The following is a 24,192-nucleotide window of genomic DNA, read 5'->3' on the forward strand; positions in this document are numbered from 1 at the left end:
CCTGACCAACATGAAGAAACCCTGTCTCTACTAAAAACACAAAACTTAGCTGGGCGTGGTGGTTCATGCCTGTAGTCCCAGCTACTCAGGAGGCTGAGGCAGGAGAATCACTTGTACCCGGGAGGAGGAGGTTGTAGTGAGCTGAGATCACATCATTGCACTCCAGCCTGGGCAACAAGAGCAAAACTCCATCTCAGTTTTATAAAAAGATAAAGAGAAACAAGCAGGGTAAAATGCAAAGAAAACCCCATATCCTTGTTTCAACCATCTTAACTATTTTTGATGTTTCCAATTGGTTAAATCCAAACATAGGGTTAGAGAAAGTCAGTAAATACATCTGAAGGAATGGAAAGATTAAAGAAAATGTGCTACAGAGCATGACCCTAACCCCTAACTCAGTTGGGGTTAGGGTCATGACACGTGCAGTTATTTTTTATTTTATTGCTCAGGTAGTCTTTTAATCAATAGTTAACCATTGATATTTAAAATGAGATCTTGGCACCTGAGTTAAATTGTGCTCCAATTCCACAGTAGCACATAACTTAACTCTGTGAATCCAACACCCCTTGACATAATGTAAGTTTGCATTCATAATTTCAAATTTCAATTACCATCATTGAATAATATAGGAACAAAACTAAAAAAATTTCTGTTGAAGCAACATGACAAACCTATAAAGATATTATTTCTGTAATAAGTTTAAGTCTTTGTCTCATGTTAATAACTTAGCTAGTAATTTTCTCAATGCCTCCATGATATCTTTGTTCCTCAGAGTATATATCATGGGATTCAAAGTAGGAATCAGAATGGTGTAGAAAAGAGAAATCAGTTTCCCCATCCTTTGAAATTGATGTGGTTTGGGCTGTAAATAAGTGATAGTGCCTGCTCCAAAGAATAAGACTACAACTATTAGGTGAGATGAGCAAGTGGAGAAAGCTTTAGCCCTTCCTCTGGCTGATGACAATTTCAGAATGTTGGAGATAATTTTGCCATAAGAGACAACAATCAACAGAAATGGCACGGTGATAAACACCACCGCTACTACATGAACTGTTATCTCATTCACAAATATGTTCCCACAAGCAAGCTTGAGTACTGGTGGGATGTCACAAAAGAAATGATTAATTGTGTTAGATCCACAAAAGGGCAAAAGGAAAATCTGGCATGTTTCCCCAATTACTACAGGAATTGTGGTGATCAAGGATGCTACTATCAGCTGAATGCAGACTTTGTGGTTCATCACAAGAGGATACTGCAAAGGCTTACAAATAGCCACATAGCGGTCATAGGCCATCACTGTCAGAAGGAGACACTCTGTGCCTCCAAGCATAAGAAAAAAACACATTTGTGTAGCACAGGCAAACAAAGAAATATTTCCTTTCTGAGTCCAAATGTCCATGAGCATTCTTGGGATAATGATTGTTACGTAACAGATTTCCAAAAAGGAAAAGTTGCTAAGAAAAAAATACATGGGGGTCTGGAGTGCAGGATCAGTTTTTGTTATTAGTATTATGATGCTATTGCACATCAGGATAGTCAAATACATAAGTAAAAATATACCAAAAAGGATCCAGTGGAGATTGGGAATATCAGAAAACCCCAAAAGAACAAATTCCACTATTGTAGTCACATTTGAGGTTTCTCTTTTCGTTTGCTCTCCATCTGCAGATATAGCAAATTCAAGATAGTTAATTCATTCATATTTTGAACCATATTGTACTTCTAGGTTAACTAGATGAGATACAGGAATATACTTATATAATCTCTTAAGTCATTTTTACCATTACCTTGCTCTGTTTCTAGGTAATGAACTGATTTAGAGTTAAAATCAATTTAAGAAGTGAAACCCTAACATATTTTATTATAATGGGATATAATGCAACCAGAGGCATTGAGAAGCATGCATTGTTGCTTAGAAAATATTGTGGAGAAATAACATCTTATTATTTCACACTTAAGAGTAGAGTTATAATATGGGCTTTTTCTATTTCATCTGAGAATATTACTTTTCTTTGTATTGGTAGTCATATTCCAGTTTCTTTTGTTTCAGAATATTGCCCTTGAATATTATGATTAATTCCTATTCAAAATGAAGTTTAAATTTTTCCTTTTTATGCACCAGTGAGAATCAATTCTCTTAAGCTATTTCTTGGTTACTGAGAGACTAAATACATGCATTATTGTTGCTCTACATCATGTCTCTCTCCTATTATTTATGCTAAATGTAAAAGCACTAATACCAGCAGGCTGTTTATTAACTTCCCCTGTTAATGCCCTGTATACAGTGAATGCTAAATAGTAATTAAATTTTAACTTAATCAAGATATAGAAATTCATCACAATATATTTTTACATTTTTTTATCTAAGTGAAATTCTCCATTGTCATATAACCAAATATAATTCCTTGTAACCAAATATAATTCCTTCTCTCTATTTTCCCTTCATCCTGTTGCCCTATTAAAGTAAAACTCTTTGATTAAACCCAATAAACATTTAGTCTGGCCATCTAAGTGGCCAGAGCACATGAATGGGACTAAAAAATGAAACAAAACAAAACAAAAACACACAGTTCTGCTTCACTTCATGTCAATATCATCCCATATGAAGAAATCGCTGCTTGACAATTCCCATTACACTTCCTTAATGTTTGTTTTTCAGCTTTCTAAAACAAATTCTTTTTCATATTTCTGTGTCCTCAAATTTGCTACACCTAGAACCCTTCTAGCCCCATCAGCTGAGGCTTTTGACTTAATACATTGATAAATAAAAGTGATCAAATATTATCTAATATTTATACATTTATGTTAGTACTAGTTTTCAAAATTACCTTAAATGATTTTTATTATTAATGTAATTGTACCATTATCTGACATCTAAGTTTATTCAACTTTATATTGAAGAGCTATGTGATTTATATATTAAATAATTAATTTTCAGATAAAGGTATCAAAATTTCATGCTTTTCTGTTTTATTAGTTGAATTTCTATCCACAAACTTATAACTATTCTTAAATAAAATAGTCTGTCAACCTAATTATAGCTTACCTTTAGGGATTTGCATGAAGCTGTCTGTACAAACTTTTTAAGCTCTTCTTTTTCTCAGGAACTATGATTTTGCAGTATGCTTGCTTGTTTCAAACAGCAACTGCTCTTAAATAGGAATAGTCAGACTCACCCTGGAGTTTATCTTCTCTTGGGTATCAGTTTAATTTCTAGAAGGCTCCTTCCGTTTGTCAACCATTCTGATTCATTTTTCAAAACTACTTTGTCTGAGTAAACTTATCTTTCTTTTCATTTCTTCATGAGGGGAATCAATTAAATACCATTTAGGTGTCTAGTATTACTATCAAGAAAAAGTTAAACATTTTCTAGCTATTGTATTTAAAGCCCCTAATACTTAGTGTGGATTTGCTTGCCTTACTTTGATTCCCATAATTTATCCAGATTCAAATTATCTAGACCTTTAAATAAAATATGTCATGTGTCTAATGACATGAACATAATACGCTTGATGTCTTTAACATATTGAATGGTAAGATCCTTTTTCAGATGTGGAACCCTCGGTTTCTAGGTTAACTTTTTTTTTAATATTAAAACATATTAAGTCTGCTGAGAAAATAAATCTATACATTTATTTCATACTATGTTGTCTACTAAGGCACCAGGTAATGTATCCAGCTGGTTGAAAATATGATATACCTCTCCAAGATGGCCCTCTAGATACAGCCAAGAGGAACATCACCCACAAGGGACCAGGACATTAGGAAGATTGGTGCACTCCTAAAAGAACTTCAGAAGGAAAGGACTGAGAGAGAATGGAGGGAAGACACAGATACTGAGCTGCAGGGTGAGGAAGCTGAGAATTCTGCATGGGGCTACTTTACACCAGGAAGCATTCCTGGTCCCCAGTGACTCCTGCAAAGGCATGAGTTGAATGGACAAGGAACAACCCTCTCTTTCCATGAGCCCCCAGAATCCCAGCAGAAGAAAACCCCTGGACTACCAGGAACACTTGAAATGACAAGGAAAGATGCTTAGAGAAGTGGTAGGGGCAGAACTGCAGCCAGTGTGGTGACCAAAGGGTTTGGTGCATGAAGTGTCTGCAGTGGAGCATGGCCAGGAATGCCCATCCTCATTGGCTTGACTTGCTCCCGTAGGAGACATTAACCCTAGGGGAACTGTGGGACCTGAATCCTGCAGTGTGGTCTCACCCACGACATGAGGCTATTCTAACATGAGCACCTCTCAGTTTGCTGACCTCTCCTGGATTCCAGTCTGGCCCCCAGGCAGGTACCTCCTGGGGCCACATCATGGCTCCTGCGCTGGTGGACCGCTGCCTGACCAGCAGAGTGCTCCAGTGGAGTAGCCTCTGCAGACACAGGCCAGTCCACCAGAGCCCTCCGCACACTGCAGCCTCTCATACCACTTTGCCCACACTCACTCACCTGTGTCCACCCTCTATGTATGCCTCTATCCTATTACTTATGCTAATTATAAAAACAATAATACCAGCATCGCTTTGCCAGTGAGTGTGTTGTCGGCAGACATTGCCTTCCCCTCCCTGCCAGCATGAATGTCCCTGTACATCCTGTGTGCCATTGCTGCCAGAGTGAGCGCACCCCTGCCCCTGCTGCACTGCCATCGTCCTTGGAGCATTTGTGGGCCCGTTCCTCCCTGAGTGGGTCTAATGGTCACCAATCAGTGGTCATTAGAGATATGCAAATTAAAACCACAATGAGATAGATACCATCTCACACCAGTCAGAATCACTATTATTAAAAAGTCAAAAAATAACAATGCTCGTGAGGTTGCAGAGAAAAGCCAACTCTTACAGAGTCTTGGCAGGAGTGCAAATTAGTTCAACCATTGTGGAAAGCAGTGTGGTGATTCCTGAAAGAGGTAAAAACAGAACTGACATTCTACCCCGTGATCATATTACCAGCTATATCCCAAAGGAATAGAAATCATTCTATTATAATGACGCATGCACACGTACATTCATTGCAGTACTATTCACAATAGCATGGACATGGAGTCAATCTAAATGTCCATTAATGGTAGACTAGCTAAATGAAATGTGGTACATATACATCATGGAATACTATGAAGCCATTAAAAAAGAAGACTATGTCCTTTGCAGGAATAGGGATGGAGCTGGAGGTCATTATCCTTAGCAAACTAACTCAGGAACAGAAAATCAAATATTGCATGCTCTCACCTATAAGTGGGAACTAAGTGAAGGGAACTCATGGACACACGGAGGGTCTACATGAGGATGGAGAATGGGAGGAGAGAGAGGAGCAGAGAAAATAACTATTGGGTTCTAGGCTTAACACCTGGGTGAAATCTGTACAACAAACTCCATGTGAAACAGCGCTTCACATGTACCCCTGAAGCTATAATAAAAGAGTTTTTGTTAATGCAAGCCACTTCAAAAATAAACATTTTAAACTAGATGATTTAAAACAGAAGGAAAAGGAGAAACTTTTCAACATTCTTTCGGTATTTCAGCTACTTCCTGGTGTGTATGGCGATGTTTCTCAGGCATGAAATCAAGAGCACCAAATCTACTTCTGTGTGAAGTTACATTTGTTTCTTCCTGTTTTGGGTTCTGTAACTATTTGACAGTGTGTTTCTAAAAAGTTCCTTTATGCATGCTAAATCTGCTTCTCTATACCACAGCATGACTTTCCTACATTGCTCCTCTGTACTCTTTATTATCACTGATTTGGTATCTTCAAGTGGGGCTTTCTTCATTACCATATACAATTGAAAACTGACTAATTATTTTCCAGAAACTTTCCATTACATACACGTTGGGAAAGATGAATGTCCATTCTCCATTGGAATACACTGGTCTATTATGAAAAAGGAGAATTGGATAAATTGAATATTTCATAATTCATTTAAATACCACAATCACCTGAACAAGTCTAAAACCTGAAACATTACCACAGATATACCAATGCCTTATCGAAATAAAGAAGTATCTTACATTCATATCACAGTGCAATGTGGTGGTTAGTAACGAAAAAACTCTATTTCCTTCCATCTAATAGTCCTATTGTTCATCTTTTTGGTCATCTTTTCGGTTCTCTATTGGACCACTAGCATTCAGAGAGCTGAGGACCAAATACAGACAGAGCATAAGGAAACAGACTCCCTCTAAAGAGTCTCAACACGTGATAGACATATCATTTCTACACATATGGTATTGCAGAAACTATTAACATCATCTAACTTAAATGTGAAAGGGCCGGGGGCGCTGCATTACTGTAGGTCAAAAAAACAAAAACCGTTTTGGAGAACATCGAGACAGATTAGATTCCATCACAGGGTATTTCGCTTCTCCCAAATATAAGAAATATTTCCCCAGTGCCATAACGTTCAATCCTGAAAATTTATGATCTGTGATTATTACCCATTTCTCTGTATTAAGTGTGGGTGATCTCCTTCAGATTAAGAGACCAGTAAATAAAAAATGAAAATATTTCTTCCACTACATACCCAATATACAGTGACATTGGAGTGAAACATGCTGGTGTATTCTTTTTTTTTTCTTAGGAGAGACACAGCTTTCACTAGTACTCTGGGTAGAATTTTAATGACACTTACCCTGGACACAAATAGATTCTTCTATTAATTTTTCTTCTAAGCATCTGGTTCTTCTCTACCTTGTTTACCTCTTTTGCGGTGGCATCTAAAGGAGATTTGAACAATCATAGTCTCCTTGCACCCTGCTCAGCTTTTGTATCTCAATTAATGGTGAAGGAAGTCTGAGGACCTGGAATTTGTTTACAGATCAAAGAGTCAAAGATTTAATAATATTGACCTTGTGAATTTTTTTTTTTTTTTTTTGGCTACAACATTTTCTTGGAAATTAAAAAAAAGTCTTAACTACTGCACAACAACCCTGTGAAAATTTTTCTGGAATACAGATTTTAAATATCTTAGTACCCTCATGCCTCTCTATTTCATGTTAAAGCTGGTTAATTGGTAGCTTTCTGAGATTTTAGGCATCACACAGAGCATTAATTTATTTAGTCTAACTCTGGATGGTTCTGAAAGTAAATGGAGAAACTAAAATTAATATATATTGTATTGTGAAACCTGTATTTAGAAGCAAGTTTCAAATGCAAAGTACTATGCTATAACCTGAATACATTTATATTTATGTTTAAATGTTAAAATTTACAACACAATAATTATTTCTGATATTTGTCCATGTGTTTTAGTTGTTTTATAGAGATATATTTGCATCTTATATTAATACAATGTAATTATTATTTTTTAGTATGGTCTTATTCTTACATCAACAATGTTACTGAGGCATAATTTTCAGAAAATAAACTACATAGTTTAAAATACATTTAATAGTATTTAAAATTCAATGTGGTGACAGACATATTCACTTGTGAAACCACAATCAAAGTACAGAACATTCACATTATCTAGAAACAGTCCTTCTTACAATTTTTCTATATCATTCATCTTTGCTTTTAACCCCAGGAAACCATGGATCAGAATTCTATAGTTAAAGATAATTCATAATCAACAGAATGTATATGTTTATGTGTGAAGTTTTTCCCTTAGCATAAAGATTTAAGAGACATCTATGATATAAATATCAATAGTTTATTCATTATCATTGCAGAAGAGAATTCCACTAGATGAACATGACATAAATTGCTTAGGCACTCTGCTGATGAACCCTGGTTGTTTCCATGTTTTGGTGATTGTACATGGAATAGATATTTGTATTAATAAACACAGTTTACATTTGATATATATTTTCAATTATTTTGGATAAATATCCCAAACATTTATCCAAAATAATTGAAAATATATATCATTACAGAATATATTTATATTTTAAGAAATTGTCAAAATGTTTTTTGAAGGACTTATATAATTTTACATTCTCACCAACAGTGCATGAGCGTAACAATACTTCTACACCCTGGTTAAAACTTAACTGTTAGAATATTTGACTTTTGCCACAGTCATGGGTAGGTTCTGGTATTTCATGCTGATTTTTATTCATATGTCTTTAATGACTAAAATGGTGTGCATATTTTTACGTGCTTATTGAATACTTACAAGTAATTTTTGGCTGAAGTGTTCAATCAACTCATTTATTTTTTACAGGATTGTCTTCTTCTTATTGGATGGCAAGTGTTCTTTATACATCTCGTATACAAACCCTTACTCAGAAATATTCAGAAATATGTTTACCACTTTCTACTTTTCTTTTTTTAAAATTTTATTAATGGTATTCTTTGAAGAAAAAGAGTTGTTAGTTTTGGTTTACTTTAATGCATATTTTTATGAATTATGCTTTCTGAGTACTCTTTTAGAAGTGTATAATAATCTTTATATCCCCAAGATTTTCTTTTATGATTTCTTCTAGACTTTTCTATACTTTAGATGTTACATTCATGTCTGCGATCCATTTTGAGTTGATGTTTGCATTTAATGTGAAGTCAAGTTTGATGTTCCTTTAGTCCTATGTAGATATCTGCTCTTGCACTGTTTGTTGAAAAGACTTTTCATTCCCCATGGATGATCCTAGGATCTTTGTCAAAAATTCAGCTATTTATCTATATATTATGTTACATATATATAAGATAATATATACTATTACTATATTATTAATATGATATAAATATATTATACAATATAATATGTATAATTACCTGATTTATATATTTTTTTCTGGACTCTTCATTTTGTTCCGTTTATCTATATATTTAGGTTCCCTAAGATATTTTAGGTAAACATTCATATCACTTACCTAAAGGAGAAACTTTTCCTTTAATATTTTCAATTTTATTTTCCCTCACTTCATTGCTCTGTCTAGAACCTCTGCACAAGGTAACATACATATTTTTCTAATATTTATGAGATGTATGTGGCATTTTAATACATGCATACATTGTGTAACAATCACATCTAGTGGAAGTGGAATATTCATCACCTCATATTAATGTAATGCCTTAATGTAGGTCTCCATCTATTGCTATAATTTAATTTGAGGGGTTGTTTATTTGGATACGTGTGATCCTTGAATCTTGATTCTTTCATTCCTTCTAACTTGTTTGCTTAGTTTTCCAACTTTGGGACATTCACAGATTTTGAAAACTAGTTTCCACTTGGCCTCATCTAATTACTGATGAAGATATTGACCCAACATAGCTAATAGTATAATTTTAACAAATAAATTATTCAAAATCCATTAAATGAGACAAAACATTGGTTAATGGTTGTTCATTTTGAGAATGTGGTAACATTAAACACCAAAATTTTTAAAAAAAAAGACTAGAAATTAGAAAAATTGGGCCAGGTGCAGTGGTTCATGCCTGTTATCCCAACACTTTGGGAGGCCGAGGTGGGTGGACCACAAGTTCAGGAGTTTGGGACCAGCCTGGTCAAAAGTGTGAAACTCTGTCTCTACTAAAAAATACAAAAATTAGCCATTCGGGGTGGCAGGCACCTGTGGTCCCAGCTACTGGGAGGCTAAAGCAGAAGAATCGCTTGAACTCGGGAGGCAGAGGTTGCAGTGAGCAAGATCATGCCACTGCACTCCAGCCTAGGCAGAGTGAGACTCCGTCTCAGGAAAAAAAAAAAAAAGAAAAAAAAAAAAAGAAAAATTGGAATGCAATAGAGACAATTGCATAATGAAGAGACTAAAATATTACCTTTATAAGAGAGGTTTTAAGAAATATTGTTAGTTTGTAAAGAAAGAAGATAATGAGAAAAATCACATTCAATACAATAATTAGCAGTTTCTGAGTGCTTTTAAATTTATTTTGAGTTACATACAATACAAGTATTTGGAACTTTTTAAATACAAATACATTGAACAATATTCAAGAAAATATAATAATTAACAAATATAAATCTGATGAATTAGGTAAATAATTTAAATTTACATTAAAAGTACACATTTAATGAACTAAAAACTAAGCAAAATCACTAAGTGATAAGAGCTCCTAATTTGAAAATATTTGTAGACTTTGTGAGTTTAATTAGGAATAAGAGAGTTGAATTAGAGTGTAGGGAGCACAGCTCAAAACATGTCTAAAGCTCCAAATCTCAAGATAGCTGGATTTCATCTCCCAAATATTGTTTCTAAGTTTTATATAAGAAGAAATATAAACATTTACTTGCACAATATTTTAGTCTCATGTGTTTTTCCATTAAGTCGCACAGTACAGGGGAAGTGGAGAAAATACAGTGAAACAGCAGCCAACTGGTGTGGGAAACTGTAGGTGAATTATTCAGTGGACAGGACTCCAGGGTCGGGTAACCACTGCGGTCTAGTAAGGTGGGAGAATAATTCAGACAACACTGAATTATTCATGAACATCTAACTGGCCAAAGTCACCTACTTGGAGCATTGAGGTAAATCAGATGGTTGAGCTGGGCAACATTTTGTGACTGGCCATAGTGTCTGCTATGCCTATATCCTAGGTGATGTGAGCATCACTACTTCTATCAGGTACAAATTCACTGACAAGGTCAAGAGCAAGAGCCATGGAGAATTTCCCTCCATAAAAGTGTCTGTCTCTTTAGCAAGCCACAGCCCCCACTCAGCTTCTTTCAGAGTTCTACCAAGGCAAATCCCTGTCTATCTCCACATTATGAATGCTTAGATTTAATACAAATGCCATTTTCAATTAATATTTAATCACAATTGAGAAAAGACTTTTGTGAACAGAAAATCCAGGACCTTATTTTGAAGAATATCTGTCAGATTCATTCATTGAATATTAATCTATCAGTTGGGAACTATGCAATGATTAAAATCTTTGCAGCACATGAGCATGTGTGTGTGTCTTCCCACATATGTGTTAAGTCTCAAGGAAGGAAAGAGAGAGACAGGGCCAGAAAACTTGGAGCAGAATGAAAGGCACTAGAAGGATATCTGGAAAGAGAATAGGAAGGAGAATTGATGCATACTAATCAGAGTTTTGCACAAATTCTCACATTCTTTAAATACACACATGCACGTGTGCATGTGTGTGTGTGTGTTTGTGTGAGAGAGAAGGGGAGGTCAAAACCAGAGAGTTTAAAATTCCTATTAAAACTGGAGTCCTGAAATTTGATTTTGTTCCTACAAGAAGTAGTTCAGTGAATAAAAAGGAGAAATATATACTAAACTTATAGCATTTCTCACCTTTTGATATTTAACAATCCTTTAAAAATCATAAAGGATGAAAAATAATGCATGAGACAAACACAAGTGGATAATATAAATTATTTTATATCTCCAGTTTCATGTATCATTGTGGCTTTGGTCTGCAAATATAGAATCCATTTATTTTTCTGGTTATGGATAAGATTTCACTAAAAATATTACTTTGGCAAACCGATAAAGATATACAGAATAATAGTAAAGTCAACATGCCATGGTCTTGTATCAGTTTGGTAATTTACTTTATCGCTAACTGGATACAAATACTTAAGTGTTAACAGAATGTTTTTACTGAGAAAATATGCTAATAAAATGTAGGCATGAATTAGACTTTGAAAGTAATTAAAATATGCTCTTTAGCTCAGGTTTTTAGTCAAACAATTACAGAAATGAAGGGATCCTTTTCCTGGTAATGACATACACTAAAGCCTTCTTTACCTCCTTATTTCTGAGGCTGTAGATCAGAGGATTCAACATGGGGATCATCACTGTGTAGAACAAAGAAGCCATTTTGTCCTGATTCAGAGAGTAGCTGGAACTAGGTCTCAGGTAAGTGTAGACGGAGGTGGCATAGAACAGAATTATGGCTGTCAGATGGGAGGCACACGTGGAGAAAGCTCTGTGCTTCCCCGCCCCTGAAGGCATAGAAAAAATGGAGAAGAGAACGTAGGAGTAGGAGGAGAGGATGACTAGCAGAGTCCCCACAATATTCACACCAGCCAAAGTAGAAACGATGCTTTCTTTCAGGATTGTGTCAGAACAAGAGAGCTTGAAAAGTGGGGGACTGTCACAGAAGAAGTGATGGATGACATTGGAGCCACAGAATGGCAAGCTGCTGACATGGCTAGTGTTGACCATGGAATTCAGCAACCCTGCAGCAAAAGCCCCAGCTGCCATTTTAAGGCAGACTGTCCTGGACATAATCAAGGAGTAAAGCAATGGGTGACATATGGCCACATACCGGTCATAGGCCATTAACCCAAAGAGGATGCATTCGGTTGTCACCAGGGCAATAAAGAAGTACATCTGTAGGAAGCAGCCAGCAAAAGAGATGGTTTTCTTCTCTGATAATAAATCTGCCAGCATCTTCGGAGTGATGGTGGTTAACAAACGTCCACAAAGGACAGGTTAGCCAGGAAGAAATACATGGGTGTGTGAAGTCGGGAGTCGATTCTGATTGAGGATCATCCCGATATTCCCCAATATTGTAAGTGTGTAAATCACAAGAAAAAACAGAAAGAGGATAATCTGTAGCTCCAGCATGTCTGTTAATCCCAATAGGATGAACTCAGTCAGGGAGGTATAATTTTTTCTAGTCATTTATGAAAATATATTTTGTGTAAAGTTGTAAATGTTTTCCTCTCTAAATGTTTACAAAAAAAAAGAAGTGTTAACTGGACAGTCACATATGGCAAAGAAATAAACAAAAAACCTAGAATAATGTGTCTTAATGACTGGAATAACTGAAGAGAAACATTAGAGGGTCCACGGATAATCATTTGCATGTAATAAACAATTGATTGTATTGAATTGGAGTTGTAGGCGTCTGAAATCACCAGCTCAAGCCCACATACTCTATTCCTCCAAATGCAAATACTTTGTTCTATTATTTCTACTGTAGCCCACAACCAAAATGTAAAAGAATAAAGTATTCTTGCCCAAATTTCTCTCTCTCATTCTTAGAGCAGGTATGTGAATTTAACTCAAGTACATTTTTTTTCTTTTCTCAAAACCACTCTGCACATTCTTCAACTTCAAAATTCACACTTTATCTCCTGAGAATGGCTTACGTGTAGCCTTAAGCAGCAAAAACAATGACCATTTCCAATAATCAATATTTTGACATCCATTGCATCCTTAAAAATGATTTAGCAATGTTTTAAAAGTGAACAAAATGATTGCTATACTATAATGTCCAATATCAAGTTAAATCTAAGAAGCAGCGTATATGGTAACCATCCACTTTACTTAATAACATCACCAAATCTTTAAAACTTCCTCCCCAGATAGCTACTTACCTAAGTTAGTAACTATCATTTTCTTTTTTATCAGAGGTTCTCAGGTGGAGCTTAAAAATAAAAGAAGAAAAATTAATTTAAAAAATGCAGTGGAAAATTGAATTATCTATTGGTAACATTTTAAGATGTTTTATGACTAAATACATGTTACTGCACTTTTATTTTGTTTTCCTCCAAGAAGACTGGACAACCATGGGGAGTAGATTATAGCTATTAGTTGCATAGTCAATTCTCCACAGGCAGGAGCTCTGTCTCAAGACAATATTAAATATGATCACATATAGATATATGGAATCAGATATTGTAAAAGTTTTACATCATAAAGTGGTTTGTGATCTATGGAAAATAAATACTTTATAGATGTCTGTCTACATTGACTATCTCTGTCTGTATTTTTAGCTTATTCTAAGTATATTACCAAACTATCATTCTTCCCCTGTGTCATTCTCTGTGTGTGTGCACCCCTTTTTTTGTAGGTGTGAGTTAAAATTCAGTTATTTTCCTGTGTAAAAGTAGTGAGAAAGAGTAGGTCATAAATATCTATTGTATAATGTTTAAAGAAATGCTATAACCTGAGAAAATAGGACAATAGATTTAAAAATTAATATATTTTTAGGATTTTGAAATTGTGTTGGTTTTTGCAGTTATTATTTGTGATTCAGATCCTACAAAGAGATGAAGCTATAGATTTTCTAGATCTAAATTTACGAATAAGACAAGGTAAAATAACCTACATTGGGTGTTGAAATGCAAAGAGAGTCTATTTGCACAGAGAACTCATAATATAGCAAATGCTATGTTACACTACTTTGTTTGAATTCTCAATTACTTATCTCAACAAGTCTTTCAGGTTGACATTATTACTCACACATTTTGTAGATGAAGAAATAAGGCTTTAATCTGTTAAACAACTTCCCAAAAATAAACTCTTAGGAAGTGGAGGAATAAACTTCAACACTATGTTCAACATAAAGAACTAATACCTAGCTACCTCTTTCTTATCATGATCCATTTTAACTTATATGTGTGCTTATGTTTTTGTGTATGTGTATATGCAGTGTGTGGGTATGTATCTCTCATAGCAAATCTAATCCTCCAATCTTCAAAGCATGTAGGAGACATCAGCATCTAAAGTGAGACCTCTAACATAATGCAAAGTATCAGTTAAAAAGCTGACTTTCAAAGATCCCACCATTATTCCTGATATGGTTTGGCTGCGTCCCCACCCAAATCTCGTCTTGAATTGTTTCCATAATCCCCTCATGTCATGGGAGGGACCTGGTGGGAGGCGATTGAATCACAGGGGCAGTTACCCTCGTTCTGTTCTTGTGATAGTAAGTTCCCATGAGATCTGATGGTTTCATAAGGGAGTTTTCCCCCTCTTGCTCATTCTACTTCTGGCTGATGCCATGTGAAGAAGAATATATTTGCTGCTTCTTCCACTATGATTGTAAGTTTCCTGAGGCCTCTCCAGCTGTGCTTAACTGTGATTCAATTAAACTTATTTTCTTTATAAATTACCCAGTCTTGAGTATGTCTTACTAGCAGTATAAGAAAGGACTAATACAATGCCATTAAGAAGTGTGCCATGACTGATAAACTACCAATTATATTTTCAATATTTATTTCCTTGTGTATATAAGAATACATAACTTACGAAATGAAAGTATGTGAAATAATTTTTGTTGAAGCAAACTAAACTGTGAATTGAGAGAGACAGAAAAAACAGTATATTCTCAATACATGAATTTCCGTAGAATCAAGGAGAGAAGAGAATACTGTGAAAAAAGAAGAGCTCAATATTATTACCCTGAAAAAGCAAGGACTGAAAATTCAGAATAAACTTATTGAACTAGAAGTTTTAATTGAAAGTTTTGAAAGGAGTTTATTCAGGAAGAAGCAGAAAGAACAATGAATAAAAATGTTTTAATTCATGAATATTTAAATGGGTACAATGCAGCCTTAGAAATTATTAATTTCTTAAAACCAGATTTTATGTGGTATAGATGTCCTACAAAAAGCTTTCACTCTTAAGCATACAGTTAGATGAGATTTGACAACACATACAGTCTTGTAACCACCACTATACTTAAGATAGAATATTTCATTTAGCCTCATAAATTCCATTATACTTCTTTATATTTAATTCCTCTCCCTTCTGTAGTCCTTGACAACCACTGGGAAACCACAGATGTGATTTCTGTAATTCTTTTGCCCTTTTAAGAATATGATCTAAGTTAAATCATATGGCTTGTAGCCTTTCAAATCAGGCTTCTGTCCTTACTGTAATGTTTTGAAATTCAATCATGTATTTGCTTTTATCACTTTATTTGTTTTTTGTGGGATTTTTTTGCCTTTATGGAAAAGAAACTTCCAAAAGCAATGGACTTAATAATGGACTACTAAGTAGTAGTCCAGTCCCTTTTGTAACACTAAATGATAGAAAATGAGATTGTTTCCAAATAAGAGACATTATGAATAAAGCTTGTCTTCATATCTACTTATTTTAAAAATTTCTCTTGGGTAATAACTAGAAGTGTATTGGATCACATAGTAAGTATAAGGTATTTAAGAGACTGACAAACTTTTACAGCATTGTATTGTTTTGTATCAACACAGCAATGTCTGGGAGTTCCCTTTGCTGTAAATCATTGCCAGCCATTGGCATTTTCTTTATTTTACATTTTTTAGCTAGTCTAATAGATGTGTCATTGTTTCTCATTGTGGTTTTAATTTGAATTTTCCTAACAACTAATCACTTTAAACACTGTTATATGTTTATTTGCTATCTCTATTTTTTGTTGTTTTGGTAAAATGTCTGAAAATTTTCTCTTTGGTTGTTCATTATTATTGTTTTTTCATAGTTTCTTTTATATCCTGGATACAAGTCCTTTAATGCACATGCACTTTGACAATATATGTGTTTAGTTTATGCCTTGATGTTGCAGCTTTTGACAGTAGCAACAGATGGTAATTTTAAGTGAAGCTTACTAACTTTTACTCATGTGTATGTCATTTTTTTGTGTGTAATACCTAAGAAATAGTTTCCTAATCCCAGGTCAAAAAGATTTTCTCTTGTTTTATTTAATAGTTTTCTATTGTTTCAAGTTTTAAATTAGGTCTATCATTTTCCCCTTGATTTTGATATACAGTTTAACAAAGGATTTGTGGTTCATTTCTTCCTTCTTTTCTTTCTTTTTTTCTTTATATTTCCTTTTCTTTGTTTTCACAAATTAATTTTCAATTTATCCACTATTATTTTTCAAAGCTCCATCATTTTTAAGTAGGTATTTTGTGAAATTGTGTTAGCTGTATATATGTGGATCAATTTCTGAACTCTATGCTGTTCTTGATTACTGTAGATTTATAATCCAATTATATTATTTTAGTTATTTTTAAATGTACAATAAATTATTTTTTACTGTCTCACCCTGTTACACTATCAAAATTTGATATACACCAGAAAGGAGATTGCTGGATTACATGGTAGTTCTATTTTTAATTTTAAGAGGAACATTTAAATTGCTTTCCTTAATGACTGTACCAATTTACATTCCCACCAACAGTGTACAAGGGTTCTCTTTTTTCACATCCTTACCAACACTTCTTAGCTTTTGTCTTTTGGGAAATGTGGTACATGTACTCTATGGGATCTTATGCACATAAAGAAAGACAAAATAGTATTCCATGATGTACACATACTATATTTTCTTTACCCGATCTACCACTGATGAGCATTTATAATAAGCTGACTAAATTTCTTTGCTATTGTGAATAGTGCTGTGATGACCATAAGCATACATGTGTTGTTTTGATAAAATGATTTTTATTTTTTCTGGTATATACTCAAAAATGGTATTGCTGGATTGAATGGTAGCTCTGTTTTAAATTATTTGAAAAGTTTCCAAACTGCTTTCCACGATGGTTGAAGTAATTTTCCTTCCCATGAAATTTGCATTTCTCTAATGGTTAGTGATGTTAAGCATTTTTTATATGCTGGTTGGCTGCATATATGTCTTCTTTTGAGACATGTCTGTTCATGTCCTTTGCCCATGTTTTAATGGAGGTGATTATTTTTTGCTTGTTGATTTGTCTAAGTTCCTTATAGATGCTGGGTATTAAACATTTGCCAGATGCATAGTTTGCAAATATTTTCTGTCATTCTGTAGGTTTTCTGCTGACTCTGTTGATAGTTTCTTTTGCTGTGCAGAAGCTCTTTAGTTTAATTAGGTCCCACTGTTCTAGTTTTGTTTTTGTTGTAATTGCCTTTGGAGATTTCATCATGAAATCTTTGCCAAGGCATATGACCAGAATAGTATTTTTTAGGTTTTCCTCTAGCTTTTTTAAAAGGAGCTTTGGGTTTTACATTTAAGTCTTTAATCCATGTTGAGCTTATTTTTGTGTATGGTGAAATGTAGGGGTCTAGTTATTACCTTCTGATTATGGCTAGCCAAGTATCCCAGCACCATGTATTGAACAAGGGGCATTTGTTGATTTTGCTAATGATCAGATGGATGTAGATGTGCAGCTTTATTTCTGGGTTCTCTAACCTGTTCAATTTAACTATGTGTCTGTTTTTGTGCCAGTACCATGCTATTTTGATTACTATAGCCTTGCATTATAGTTTGAAGTTGGGTAGTGTTATGTCCCCAGTTTTGTTCCTTTTGCTTAGGATTGCTTTGTCTGTTTGGGTTCTTTTTTGGTTACACATAAATTTTAAAATAGCTTTTTTTCTAATTATATGTCTTACAGGAGATCCTCAAGAGAATGCTACATATGGAAACGAGACTGTTACCTGGCCCCACAAAAATACATGTATGTATATAGTCCACTGACACTACAAAGCAACTATACAATCAAGTCTACACAACCAGTTAACAACACGATGACAGGATCAGATCTTTACATAACCATATTAACTTTGAATGTAAATGGATTAAATGCCCCACGTGAAAGGCACAGAGTGACAATTTGGATAAATAAACAAGACCCAACTGCATGTTGTCTTCAAGAGATTCATCTCAAAAGTAATGATACCCACAGACTCAAAGTAAAGGAGTATGGAAAGTTGTACCAAGAAAACAGAAAATAAAAAGGGTAGATGTTGCTGTTTTTATTTCAAACAAAACAGACTTTAAACAAGCAATGATCAAAAAGGAAAAGAAGCATATTAAATAATGATGAAGAGTTCAATTTAACAAGAAGACATAAATATCCTAAATACATATGTACCTAACAGTAGAATACCCAGATTCATAAAACAAGTTATTTCATACCTATGACAAAGTTATGTAACCACACAATAATAGTGAAGGATTCAAAAAAAAAAAAAACCACTGACAATAGTAGACAGATCATTGTAGCATAAACCTAACAAAGATATTTGGGATCTAAACTCAACACCTGACCAAATGAGCCTAACAGATATGTACAAAATACTCCACCCAACAATCAAATATGCATTCTTCCCATCTACACATGACATATACTCTAATATCAATCACATCCATGACCATAAAGCAATTCTCAACAAATTCAAAAACCTAAAATATGCCAACCATACTTTCAGACCTCAGAGTGATAAAAATAAAAATCAAGCATTCCTACACACCAATGATAGACAGAGAGCCAAATCATGAGTGAACTCCCATTCACAATTGCTACAAAGAGAATAAAATACCTAGGAATACAACTAACAAGGGATGTGAAGGACCTCTTCAAGGACAACTACAAATCACTGCTCAAGGAAATAAGAGAGGATACAAACAAATTGAAAAACATTCCATGCTCATGGATAGAAAAAAATCAATATTGTGAAAATGGCCATACTGCCCAAAATAATTTATAGATTCAATACTATCCCCATCAAGCTTTCTTCACTTTGACTTTCTTCGCTTAATTAGAAAAACCTACTTTAAATTTTATAGGGAACCAAAAAGGAGCCTGTATATTCAAGACAATCTTAAGCAGAAAGAACACAGCTAGGGGCATCATGCTATCTGACTTCAAACTATGCTACAAAGCTACAATAATCAAAACAGTATGGTACTGGTACCAAAACAGATATATAGACCAATGGAATGGAACAGAGGCCCCAGAAATAACACCACACATCTAAAACCATCTACTCTTTGATAAACTTAACAAAAATAATTAATGGGGAAAGGATTCCCTATTTAATAAATGGTGTTGAAAAAACTGGCTAGTGATATGCAGAAAACTGAAACTGGACCTCTTCCTCACAAAATTAACTCAAGATCTATTAAAGACTTATATGTAAAACCTAAAACCATAAAAACCCTAGAAGAAAACCTACGCAATACCATTCAGGACATTGGCATGGGCAAAGACTTCATGACAAAACCACCAAAAGAAATGGCAACAAAAGCCAAACTTAACAAATGGAATCCAATTAAACTAAAGAAATTCTACACAGCCAAAGAAACTATTATCAGAGTGAACAGGTAACCTACAGAATGGGGGAAAATTTTTGCAATCTATCTGTGTGACAAAGGTCTAATACCCAGAATCTACAAAGAACTTAAACAAATTTACAAGACGAAAAATCCCATCAAAAAGTGGGTGAAGAATATGAACAAACACTTCTCAAAAGAAGACATTTATGCAGCCAACAAACATATGAAAAAAACCCTATCATCACTGGTCATTAGAGAAATGCAAATCAAAACCACAATGAGATACTACCTCATATGAGTTATAATGGTGATCATTAAAATGTCAGGAAACAACAGATGCTGGATAGGATGTGGAGAAATAGGAATGCTTTTACACTGTTGGTGGGAGTGTAAATTAATTCAATCATTGTGGAAGACATCATGGCATTTTCTCAAGGATGACGATCTATGAAGACAGCTAACCAAGGCAAAAGATCTCTTCAGTGAGAATTACAACACACTGCAGAAAGAGAAATTGGAGGCAACACAAACAAATTGTGTTCCTTTCAAATCTCTAACCATCTAACCAGCAAATCCATTGACTACAGCCCATTATAAGTATATAATCCCACGTGTGGCCATTTCTCTTTCCAAGAAAAGTGGATAACCAGGCACACTACCGAAAGTTCTGCCTACAAAGAGAATTTTATTTCACTACTGTCCTTAGAGAATGCCATACAAAGAGGCTGTGGTTCTGCAACTGTACACTTTTGAATAGTGCCTGTATTTTGTACAGAGCCATTTGTAAATCAGGTCTTTTTGTCTTCTTGTTCTTCATCAACTGATCAAGGGTACTCCCCATGAGGTAATAAATTCAAGTTAGAGAGAAAAGATAATGTCTCAAGAATAGAAAAAATGGGCATTTGGGCTACTTCTTTACATAACTTACTTGTGCCTTCAGGCCTGTTCCAGACCCATTGCATACATACCAGGTCCATTTAATGATGAAATACTAATCTGTACACTAAATTTTATGGCTTTGTTGGTCCGATGGCACCAATTAATAATAGGTATGTCAGGTCTCATGGTAATTTGCTGGTCTATGGTTAAGCATGCAGTTTCTACTAAGGCCCAGTAACAGGCAAAGAGCTATTTCTAGAACAAAGAGTAGTTATTTGTAAATGATGACAGAGACTTCTCCAAATAGCAACCTTATCTGCCAGGATGCTATGTAAGCTGCTCTGCCACTTAGGCCATATGACCCAGCAGATATACCCAGCAGATTGCACAGCATTCTGGACCTGTTGCAGAGCCTTCTCTTTTCTGGGCTCCACTAAAAACTACCAACTTTTTAGGTCACTTGGTAAATGGGCTGGAAAAAAACACCCAAAGAAAGAATGTGTTGCCTCCATGATCCAAAGAGTCCTATTAAGCATTGTGCCTCTTTTTGGTTGTGGGAGAGACCAAATGCAACAACTCATCCTTACCCTTGGAAAGAATCTCTACATATTTCCCATTTCAATGGACTTCTAGACATTTCACTTAGGTGGAAGGCCCTAAATTTTTATCAAATTTATTTTTCACCCTCTGAAATGTGAATGTCTTAACAACAAGTCCAGAGTAGTTGCTACTCTAGGCTCACTAGGTCCAAAGAGCATAAGGTCATCAATGAAAAGGACCAGCATGACATCTTGTGGAAGGTAAAGGTGATCAAGATCCCTGGGAACTAAGTTATCACATAGGGCTACAGAGTTGAGTTGATACACTTCTGAATAGGATAGTGAAAGTGTATTGCTGGCCTTCCCAGATGAAAGCAAACTGCTTCTGGTGAACCCTGTGGATGAATGTGGGGAAAAAGGCATTTGCAAGATCAATAGTTGCATATTGGAAACCAAGAATGTGTTGATTTGCTCAAGCAATGAAACTTCATCTGCTACAGTAGCTTCAGTTGGAGTCACCAACTGGTTAAGCTTACAATAATCCACTGTCATTTGTAAGATCCATTTGTCTTCTGCACAGGGCAAATACAGAGCTGAGTGGATATGTGATGGGAATCACCACACCTGCATCTTTCAAGTTGTTGATGGTGGTACTGATTTCTACAGTCCCTCCAGGAATGCAATATTGCTTTTTATTTATTACTTTCCTAGGTAAAGGCAGCTCTAATGTCCTTCATTTGTGTCTTCCCACCATTATAGCCCTCACTAATTTACACTCCCACCAACTGTGTTAGAGTGTTCCTATTTCTCCACATCCTCTCCAGCATCTTTGTCTCCAGATTTTTTAATGATCATCATTCTAACTGGTGTGAGATGGTATCTCAATGTGATTTTGATTTGCATTTCTCTAATGAATAGTGATGATGAGCATTTTTTCATATGTTTGTTGGCTTCATATATGTCTTCTTGTGAAAAGTGTCTGTTCATATCCTTCACCCACTTTTGAAGGGGTTGTTTGTTTTTTTCTTGTATATCTGTTTTAGTTCTTTGTAGATTCTGGATATTAGTCTTTTGTCAGATGGGTAGATTGAAAAATTTTTTTCCCATTCTGTTGGTTGCCAATTTGCTCTAATTATGTGGTTCTTGAAGTTGGATGCTTTCATTTTGTTCCAACTTGTTTGCTCACTTTTTCAGATTTGTGACATTCTGATTTTGTAAACTAATCTCTATGTGGCCTCACCTAATCACTGATGAAGGTATTGACCAAAATACTAAAACCTAATGACATACATTTCAAACTGCTTTCATTAATTTTAAAAAATAAATAAATTCCTCAAAAACTATGGAACAAGGCAAACCTTTATATCTGTACATTTTTGGAATCTGGTAACATTAAACAATCAAGCAAAAGCAAACACTAGGAAACTTATGAAATCATAAAGCAAAAGAGATACTATAGCAAAGAGACAAAAAAATTCTTATTAAATTCATAAGAAAGTATTTAGCAAACACTGTTTGTTTCCAAAGAAAGAAGATAATTAGAAAATCGCATCCAATATAATAATTAAGAGTTTTTAAATGTTTTTACAAGTTAAATTTATTTTTAGTTAAATAAAATTTTTAAAAACACTTGGAACATTTTTACATAAATGCATTGAACAATAAGCAAGAAAATGTTATTGTTTTTATGAAATTTACCTAAATGACCTCTTTATGACAGTGAATAATGTATGCTGTGTCCACATCTCAGATCATGAGAACATCAACACTTCTGGTATAACTTCAGCAGCAAAGGCAAAGACCATGAAAATTTTTCCTTCAGATACTCCAGATAAGTATGGCTGTCTCTTTACGGAGTCCTGGTTCTCACTCAGTTTCCTCTGCACGTCTACTAAGTCAACTCCCCATCTATCTCCATATTAATAATGCTTAACTTTAATATTAATATTGATTTCAATTCACTTTTATTCTAACAAAAAAAGATTTCTGTATACAGAAAATTGATGAAATGTATTTTAAGAAAATGTCAGATTTATTCAGTGACCATTGATCTACCTCTTTTGAAAATATACACTTTGTAGGGACATGGATGAACCTGGAAACCATCATTCTCAGCAAACTGACACAAGAACAGAAAATCAAACACCACATGTTCTCACTCATAGGTGGGTGTTGAACAATGAGAACACATGGACACAGGGAGGGGAGCACTATACACTGGGGTCTGTTGGGGGGGAGGGGGGGATAGAGGGGGGTGGGGAGTTGGGGAGGGATAGCATGGGGAGAAATGTCAGATATAGGTGAAGGGGAGGAAGGCAGCAAATCACACTGCCACATATGTAACTATGCAACAACCTTGCATGTTTTTCACATGTACCCCAAAACCTAAAATGCAATTAAAAAAAAAAAAAAAAGAAAAGAAAATATACACTGATTAAAATCTGTAACACCTAAATGTGTGTGCCTGTGGCTTGTGGCTTGTGTGTATGTGTTAATCTAGAAGAGAGAAAGAAAGAGTAGGGTGGCTCAGCTCACTCAGGCTGCTATAATAAAATGCTTTAGACTGGGTCATGTATAAGTAACAGAAACTTATTGCTCAAAGTTGTGAAGGCTGGGGAAGTCGAAGATCAAAGAACCAGCAGACTTGGTGGTTGATGTCGTCTCTGCTTTAAAGGCGGTGTCTCCTTGCTGTTTCACTGCATGGCAGAAGGGGTAAACAGCTCTCTCACACTTCTTTTGTAAGGTCACTAATTCCACTCATGAAGGCTTCATCCTCATGATTTAATCTCGTCCTAGAGACTCTACCTGTTAATGCTATCACACTGGTGATTAAATTTCAACATATAAATTTTGAGGGGAACATTCAGACCATAGAAAAGGGGTTAAAAAATTTGTGAGCAATAAATTAGAATGAAAAAGAGCTGTACTTGATGCATTCTGATCAGACAGTAGATTTCCTGATAGCTCATTTCTGTACAAATTAACATGAATACTTTAATGAATATAGATTTGTATGGAAGGGGAGAGATATAAAAGGTGGAGAAATCAGTGTCTGTTAACACTGTAGTCTCAAAATTTGATTTAAGCATCCCTCCAAGTAACAATTTGACCACCTAAAAAGGGAATTATATTTTTATTAAAA

General features: G+C 34.8%; 1 protein-coding gene and 1 pseudogene across 1 annotated transcript; both read right to left on the minus strand.

The window, feature by feature from the left end:
- Positions 1-712: 712 nt before the first annotated feature.
- On the minus strand, positions 713-3,062 carry LOC105709330 (olfactory receptor 10AG1). The gene is made up of 2 exons (XM_012441204.3): positions 3,047-3,062; positions 713-1,662 (listed from the first exon to the last, which is right to left on the minus strand). Exons 1-2 carry the CDS (start codon positions 3,060-3,062, stop codon positions 713-715), a joined length of 966 nt encoding a protein of 321 aa, XP_012296627.2.
- Positions 3,063-11,579: 8,517 nt separating this feature from the next.
- On the minus strand, positions 11,580-12,518 carry LOC105709328 (olfactory receptor 5F1-like; annotated as a pseudogene).
- Between the last annotated feature and the right edge of the window lie 11,674 nt (positions 12,519-24,192).

Source organism: Aotus nancymaae, unplaced genomic scaffold, assembly GCF_030222135.1.
Source record: "Aotus nancymaae isolate 86718 unplaced genomic scaffold, 86718_ANA_hifiasm-v0.15.2.pri h1tg000059l, whole genome shotgun sequence".
NCBI lineage: Eukaryota > Metazoa > Chordata > Mammalia > Primates > Aotidae > Aotus > Aotus nancymaae.